The sequence below is a fragment of the Neltuma alba genome, unplaced genomic scaffold (genome assembly GCF_004799145.2).
Source record: "Neltuma alba isolate B1F8T4 unplaced genomic scaffold, ASM479914v2 tig00010453_pilon, whole genome shotgun sequence".
NCBI classification, from domain to species: Eukaryota; Viridiplantae; Streptophyta; class Magnoliopsida; order Fabales; family Fabaceae; genus Neltuma; species Neltuma alba.
In genome coordinates, this window is record NW_021635345.1 from 1 (window position 1) to 8,682 (window position 8,682).

Genomic DNA, 8,682 nt, shown 5'->3' on the forward strand with positions numbered 1-8,682 from the left:
TAGTTGATGTGGTTGAGATTGGTGAAAGCCGGAGGAAAATAGGAGAGGTTCTCAGGGTGAAACCCTTGCTGCTTTAGCAATGATTGATGAAGGAGAACTTGATTGGAAAATAGTTGCAATTTCATTGGATGATCCAATGGCTTCACTCGTGAATGATGTTGACGATGTTGAAAAGCATTTTCCAGTAAGTTCTCTTACCTCACTAGATTGTCTTCTCTGCCATTTTGTTTTTGCTATTGTAGCATAGCATTGTTTAATGTCCTTCCTTTCCTCTCTACTACTATCTGATGGAGTTATAGTACTCTCTTCATTACATCATGTCCCTCTGTGTGTGTGTTTTGGAATGTAGAAAAATATGAATAGAAAGTCTTGAAAAAGAATAAATCCTCTAGACAGATTAGAAAAAAGAATTCTACATGGAGAGCTCTGATTTTTCTTTTTCTTTTTTTCTTTTCATATGATTTACTAATTTATTTATGTAGCTTGATTGGTTGATACCTAGGTTCTGGTAGTATGCTTCATCTGTCACCACCCCAGCCTGACTTGGTAAGCCTTCACTGTGGATAATTGGAAATGCAGTTCCAAGTTCATGCTTAACGAAAGGAAGCACGGATTTTACACAGCTAACTTTCATTTCAATACCTGAACACAACTAGGGCAAATGTGGCATCAGAGAGAGGAAAAACACATACAGAGGGAGGGAGTAGGGCAAAAGGAAAGCCAATAAAAAGACACTGTGAAAGACTAGAAATAAAAAACAATTAAGATCTTTAACTGAGCAGATTTTTAAGAAGGAATAAATAGTTCATAGTGTGTAGGTTGAAGTCTGTTGTATTCTTCGTTGGAAGGGCTCCATCTCTATTGCTGGGAGACAAGCTTAATAATGTGCTTTTCAAATGACGGACTCTAATTTTGAACTTAGTTTTTGTTTTCTTGTAGACATGCTCTCTGGCTGTCTGTCTGTGTCTCTGTGTCTGCACGCGCGCGTGTTTTAGTTGTGCCAGTCAACTATTATTGCATAACTTTTTAGTCAAATGACATCACTTGAACAATAGATACCTCCAGAATAAACTTGATGCTAGCACACAAAATTTTTATGCCCCCAATGACAGGGAAAAGGGTTTGGTGGCTTAATTAGCAATTTTTATTGATGATTAATCCGGGAGTTGTCTTCAGGGCACCCTTACCGCAATTAGGGATTGGTTCAGAGACTACAAGATACCTGATGGAAAACCTGCTAATAAATTTGGCCTCGGCAACCGGCCAGCAAATAAGGTATTTTTGTTACTTTCATCTTTTAACACAAGTATCTGACTGTCTCTAAATACTATCTTTCTGTTTTCCAAATGTAGTCAAAGATTATCAGCTTACCTTCTTAAATAATTTGATGGTTCTTGTTGCCTACAAACGGCATAATTCAAGGCTCTTGTATTGAATTTTGTTTGCTCTAGTAAGTGGTCAAACACTGTAAATCATATATTGAAAAGTATGAATTATATGGATGACACAATTTGCTTGGTTTTTCGGGGAGATATAAGGAATAAGCCTGATACTTTTTTAAAGCTCATCTCACCAATAGAGAATATATTAGGAAAGATAAATAGAAAAGAAAACCATTTTTTTGGGGCCAAATATATTAATCCTTTATAGAAACCTTCTTGGTAATATGGTGTCCAAGAACATGCTCAAGTGGGTGAGCGATTGTGTTGGTTTCTTTTGGAATTTGGTTCTGTTTGGCTTAAGAATTTAATTTAGCGCTCATAGGAGTTGTTGGGATGCCATTTTTATGATTCATTTACAGACCTTGGAAATTTACCTCAGGCTTGCTGAGGAAAGGATCACTAGATAGGTCTTTCTTTTTAAGATCTTTTCCCACTCCTCATAATCTTTGTGTAAACCTCCTACTTCCAAATTTTACCTGATAGCAAAGTGCCCCTTTTCTTGGAATTTTCACTTCCTTAAGAAGCCCTAAGATGAGGAAGCTTCTGAACTCGCTTTATGACCAACTAAGCAGCCTTAATTTTTCAGCTTTTTACTTTGCTAGACTAATCTTGATAGCATCAAAACGAGAATCACCATTTTTGGGAGACCAAGATATGGTTTCTGTCTGTAATAAACCAAAGAAAGATAATTTAGAGTGGCATGTGTGGTAGTATTGTACTGTGACCATCTTCTTTGGACATTGTATTTTTTATTATGATTATATCCTCATCCTGTCCGATCGCATCATGAACGTTGATTGTGATAAAACAGGCTTACGCTCTAAAGGTCATCGCAGAGACCAACGAATCCTGGAACAAACTTGTCAAGAGATCCATTCCTGCAGGTGAGCTCTCACTTGTGTGAGATTGATGCATTGGTATTCGATATAGTGGTCACTGCTGGTGCTGGTGCTGGTGCTGGTGCTGCCTTCATTCTTTGGAACTCTGTCCCCTATGTTATCATTTCACGAACTCTTCTTCTGTTGGGCTTTCTGGATAAATCTATCTGTTTTATATCAGTGCTTTTTTGTCCCACTGTTTAGTTAGATATATATAATCTTATCCATCTTTCTCTATCATACATTGTACATTTTTATTAATTATTCCTCTGGTCTTTTAATTTAAAAGTTACTTAAATTGGGGTAGATTAAAGAAACTAATTAAATTATTTAATTTTAACAGATGTGACATGATTACCCTAAAATAATCATACGTAACATATTATGGAGCTAATGAGTAATCACTTTTGTTGGCACAAAACAAAAAAGTGATCACTTTTGTATTTTACAAAATAAAATTATCACATATTTATCTCATATAATACAAAATCATTTAAAATAAGTTGATTGGTACTTAGAATGACAACTGACAATTCTGTCAACAACATCCTGACTATAATCACTTGGCATCCAATTGTTCATCCAGAAGAAAATTGTTTCATTTGAAGAATTCAACATGGTTATGTCTGTCAGCAAAACACATGCAAATTTTTTAAGGGTCTGTTTGAATTAACAGTAAAAAAATAATTTATTTTCAATCTGACTTTTGGATAAAAGTTATATTAGATAATGTGATTTATATTTATATTGACATTTGTAAATGTCAGTTTGTAAAATAAAAAAAATTATTTAGGTTATGATTAAATAAGTAAATTTAGTTTGTAGAATGACGAAAATAGATGTGATTTTTATTAAATAATAAAAAATGATTAAAAATATGAATTTACAAAATATAATAATTTTAAATTATTATAATAGGAAAAAGTTATATTTAATGAATAAAATATATTTAAATAAGAAATCATAGTAATGCGAAAATTTTTGAACCAAATAATATTACATAATTAATTAGATGCATAACTTATGTAAATATAAAATAAAAACAATGTTAAAAATTTAAAATATTATAAAAGTTATTTAAAATTATTTTCACTTAAGAGAATATTAAAAACAAACAACCAAAAATTGATTGGGAAGCATAAAGAATATATAGAGAGAAGTAAAAGAACAATATAAACACAAAGGAAAAAATATTTTTTAATTTCAAAAAACTATTTTTCTATAAGTCATAAGAAAATTTTATATGTTTTTTACAATTATGCTTAAAAAATCAGTTTTTGATCCACAAGTCAGATTAGTCAAAAACTGTGACAAACAACTCTTAAATTTACAAACTGACTTATCATACTTATGAGTTATTTTTTTCCTCCTAAAACGCCTTGCCAAACTCGGTGTAAAAGTTGATAGTTGAACAAAGAAGTTCACATGATTGAATAACTTTAGTTATGCGCCAGGATGATACGCTGTTTGGATTTATATTATATTGAATTATTTATGAATTGTGAATAAAGTGACTTGCCAATGCTATACAAGATTTCTTGCAATGCATGCAAAAGCCCACCATCCAGTGTTGATGTACAAAAACTAATAAGCACTCATTTACGAATGAGAATTGAATTTAGCAGAAAGAATTAGTTTCCCATAACATAACAAAATAAAGTTTAAATTCTCGTTAAGAAAAATACTTACATTTAACACCTGATAATGCAGAATTGCTTCGTTATCTATGCTTATAAGAAAAAAGCACATCATCCTAAATGAATAATGCTTGGGCTTCTGAGTAAAGTTGTTAGTGAATTTTAAAAATCACTAATCAAATTAATCATTATGATATTTACATACTCCTCCTGTTCTTAATATAAGACATATTTAACTAATTTGATTACATTAAGGAATTTAGGTAAGTTAATTAATTATAAGAAATATGACACGTTTTTCTTAAAATATCATAATCATCTTTTTTAATACCCTATCTTCCTCTTCTACTTGATTATGGTTGAGGAAGTATCTATAAGGGTAATTTAGAGAAAACTGATAAATATGAAAAATGGGTTTTATATTTAGGACTAAAACCAACTCAATAATTTGGTCCTATATTAAGGACCGGAGAAATATATTAAATTAATTCTCTCAACAATTTGCGTATAATGGACAACTGTTGGCAATTCAAACTTGAAAGAAGTTGAGATGGCATTCCGGGCAATAGCGAGTCCCACGTTGGGAATTTACAAAGACGACCCAGCTATAGGAGGCTATATGAAGGCGCCTTCTGTACACTTCCATTTCACGGAGCCGTGCAATGGGCACAGAGCGAACTATTCTTTCGCCTTTTACTAAAGAATACCGTGTGCTCGTTGCATAAAGCGGCATACGCCTATTTTTGGAGAGAGGTTTTTGCGTTTAAAGCCTCTCGCAATTCTCTGTTTCAAAGCTCTTCTTCTATTTCTGTCAGGGCTTTGTGCCTTGTTTGATATTGTTTTTTATTTTTACGTTCTTATAATATCTCCATAGAGTGATTTTTAAATTAAGTTTAGAAAACAAAAAAATTAAGAACTTTGTGTAAATCATTATTTTTGAAAAGGGCTACTATCATGTTTATTTTTTAAAATTTGATATTATTTTGGTTTTAGTTTTAGTTTTCTAAAATGATTTTTAAAATTTAACTTCATTTTGAAAATTAAAATTACTGGTCTAAACTTGAGTTAAATTTGAGGATCAAAATTACTGATTCAAAATGGATTTTGAAGAGAAAACATGTTTTCTAAATTTATCCTTTTGGCTTTAAGAGTCCTAGGGCTTGCATGTTTTCTTCTTAAAGCCTATTACCTTGTTACTTTTCTATATGCGTATTATTATCATTGTAAACTTAACCACATTATTTTATACTATTTCTAATACTTAATATAAGAGCTGGTTAATTAGTTGAACTTAATCTTAAATATAAGATTTTAATCAATTTTACTTCTAAATTTATAATGTTTTGCGTAAAATATCCCTATTAGTTGTAATAGTTTTTGCCAAAAAAATAGTTCTAATACACATAATTAAAATTAAAAGGACCAAAATTATAGAGACCAAAATTAAAATGGAGACAAATTATAATGACCAAACATTACATTAACCCAATTTTCCATTTTCTATAAAAAAAATAATAGAAAATCACGTTGTCTACTACCCATAAGAAATGCGGTTCATCTGGGCACCCGTTTGGCACGCAGGAATTGGAGCCATGACAATGGAAAATTGGAATTGAAATTGAATTCCATATTGTCTAATCCATGGAACTCCCAAGATTGGTAACATACATTTGTTACTTGTTGTCAAAATTGATTCTGTTGAAGTGTTCTTGGGACATGTAAATGATTTCCGATTTCTTCTGAATTATATTCAAATGAAACAATTTTATTATTCTTCATTAATAAGCCAGATGGGAATGGCAAGTCGAGATGTCGTTCAATTTACAGAATTGTACTGTTAGGATGTCGTTTTCCTTTTTGCATTGGTAGATCTTACTTCTCATGGCACTAATAAAAAACAAATCTACTGCTTCTAGTTCTTAACATAAAAGTTAGTTTAATATTTAATTTGGTTCTAAATATAAGATTCTAATATATTTTATCTCTTATATGTATCTATATTTTTAAAGTAGTCATTGTAATAGTTGCGCATGTTAAATGTTCTATCACATGATAGTTCTACCTAATACACATGATTAGCAAAAGTATTCTACGTAAGATAATATCTATTTGTTACAAATAACTAACTTAATAAATTTTTTAAATTTACTCAAATTAGTTAACTGATTCTTGTGTTAAAAATTAGAGGTAGTATTTGATTACAGAGATGACTAGAAGGGTATTAGTGTCTTTTGGAATCTTAAGTTCAGCATTTTATCATTAAAATAGTCATGCCAAACAAAAATTATCTTTAGGATACCAATGATTTTTCTTGACACACCACACGCACCTTTGAAACCTAATTTAATTTCCTTTCTTAATTACTAACCCCAATCCTTAATATAAGATCCAATTAACTAACTTAAAGAGATTAAGAAAACTGTCAAAATTATTTTAATATTTATTTTTTATTTTTTTATAAACTAATTTGGTTAACTTATAAACTGATATTAATTTAATGATACACATAAGTATTTTAAAAAAAAATCATGTAATATATACTATAATTAAATAATCTTTTCATTTCTTTAATCTCCTCGTATTAGTACTAAGACCTAGAGGCTAGAGGTAGTACTTACATTCCTCATTCCCTTTCTTGCTTTCATTTCAATTTTTTTTTTTTAAAAAAAAAAAACTTCCCAACATACTAAATAGGGGGCCTTTGTTGCTTTCATATTGTATGTATATTTAGATATTGTAGTTTCTTAATTTTAAATCTGGTTAACACTTATAAGAAAACCATGAAATTTGCTGAAATCTAAAGCAAGCAAACAAAAATTGTGATAAACTGACTAATTAGAAGTTCTAAACAAAGTACAAATAGCCCACACATAACTCTTTGCAACATCGTTATTAATATACCAATTGTGCCCAGTAATTTTTCAAAATGGCTTCTACAAAATCTTTCTATCTTGTGCCTTTTCTGGTTATCATGTTATCATCAGACCTCAGGTATGCTTCAGAATAGTCAAGGCAATCCCAAAAGCTAGGCGAGTGCAGGAAAACGCGTCTCAAGCTCATCATGATATCAATTGTGACCTTAATACAGAGTTGGAGTTTCTAAGTTCTAACTATGATGCGATAACTATGGATATGACGCCAGAAAAAGACCGTTTTATTGTTCTGCATGTTTTAAATTATAATACTCCCCTTATTCTTAATATAAGACATATTTAACTTATTTGATTAGATGAAGGAAGTTGGGTAAGTTAGTTAATTTTAAGAAATATGACATGTTTTTCCTAAAACACTATAATCATTTTCTTTAACATCCTCCTTCTCTCTTTTACTTGATTATAGTTGAAGGAGTATTCATAAGAATAATTTAGAAAAAATTAATAAATATGAGAAATATTTAGAACTAAAATCATCTAAATAATTAGGTCTTCTATTAAGGATAGAAGGAGTATTTCATGTTGTTTAACACTAGACTTAAGTTTTTAAACCATAACTAAACAAACAAACAAAAGAAGTTATTATTCTCAAGTGTTATACTACCTCCGGTCCTTAATATAAGATCTTGTTTGACTTTTATTTTGGTTCTAAATATAAGATCCCAGTATACTTTATCTCTTATACTTATTCATTTTTTTCTAAGGTAGTCCTTTAATAATGGTAGTTTTAGATAACAAATTTGATTAGCAAGGATATTTTAAGAAAAACAACACATATTCATTACAAATAACTAACTTAACTAAGTTTCTTAATCTCTCCAAATTAGTCAATTGAGTCTTATAATTAGGACTGGAGGTAGTATATATCAAATGTCTCATGATATATATCAAGTGACATATAAATTATTTACTGAGAAATAAGTCAAATTATTGAAGACTTGCAAATAATATTGACTTGTATCGATATTTTATATTTCAGGTAACATTGATGTAGTTGAAGGAAAAAAAATGCTGTGAGGATTGTCACACTCCTGAATGCAGGAACGGTGAATGTGTTAAATGCCAAGAAAATTGCTGCGGAAAAGAATGCAAAATGCTGTTATATGATATCAACTAAATGTTTATACTGTTATTAAAATCAGACTCAACTTATAACCTCTTTCAAAGTGAGATTCTTTTTGCTTTTAATTCATCGAGCTTGAAACTGACTTTATTTAGAAGAAATCGAGTCTTTTCAGCTCAGTCCAATGATAGTTTTTCATTACTTTCTCTCTTGAAGTAAAAAACTCGTTAGTGAGCGATCTATAAATATCTTTATAAATACTCTTTGAGCTTGGAGGCGTGTCTTAGTCTATTTGTCGGATCTTTTGTTATAGATTTAATTATTGGACAAATCTCGTGTCAAGTCACTTAGATTCACAGATATAACAAGAAAGCAACAAAAAAATCTTCTTTTTCTTCTAGGCACAAAAGATGTTATCATTGTTATGCATAAAATTACTTTGTTAAAAATAATAAGCTCAGCAAATTCATTAACAAAGAGAGTTAATCAAATTGTTAGGAGCAAAGAAGGAAGAGTTGGAGGACACAAGGGAAAACTATATTAACAAAATAACATTTCATCAGTTTCAGCTATATCGTATATATTACTACTTACAATGTGGTTCTAATCAAGCAACTCTCAAAACATCAACCAAATATAATTATCTAACTATTACTCTCATTACTATTTACAACGCATTGATCTACTCCATCTTGACAAATTGTGCCTCTGGATATTTCTTCTATAATA

General features: G+C 30.2%; 1 protein-coding gene and 1 non-coding gene across 2 annotated transcripts; both read left to right on the forward strand.

The window, feature by feature from the left end:
• Nucleotides 1–5: 5 nt before the first annotated feature.
• LOC114756706 (soluble inorganic pyrophosphatase 6, chloroplastic-like) lies at nt 6–2,584 on the forward strand (the record flags this gene model as incomplete). Its single annotated transcript, XM_028945643.1, is given in 4 exon segments — nt 6–63; nt 66–184; nt 1,177–1,275; nt 2,254–2,584. Coding segments are annotated over 4 exon segments (369 nt in total), but the record flags the coding sequence as incomplete, so codon positions are not given.
• A 2,026-nt stretch (nt 2,585–4,610) lies between these two features.
• On the forward strand, nt 4,611–4,729 carry LOC114756707 (U5 spliceosomal RNA). The gene has a single exon (XR_003741495.1). It is a non-coding gene; the product is annotated as a U5 spliceosomal RNA (small nuclear RNA).
• The last annotated feature ends 3,953 nt before the right edge of the window (nt 4,730–8,682 follow it).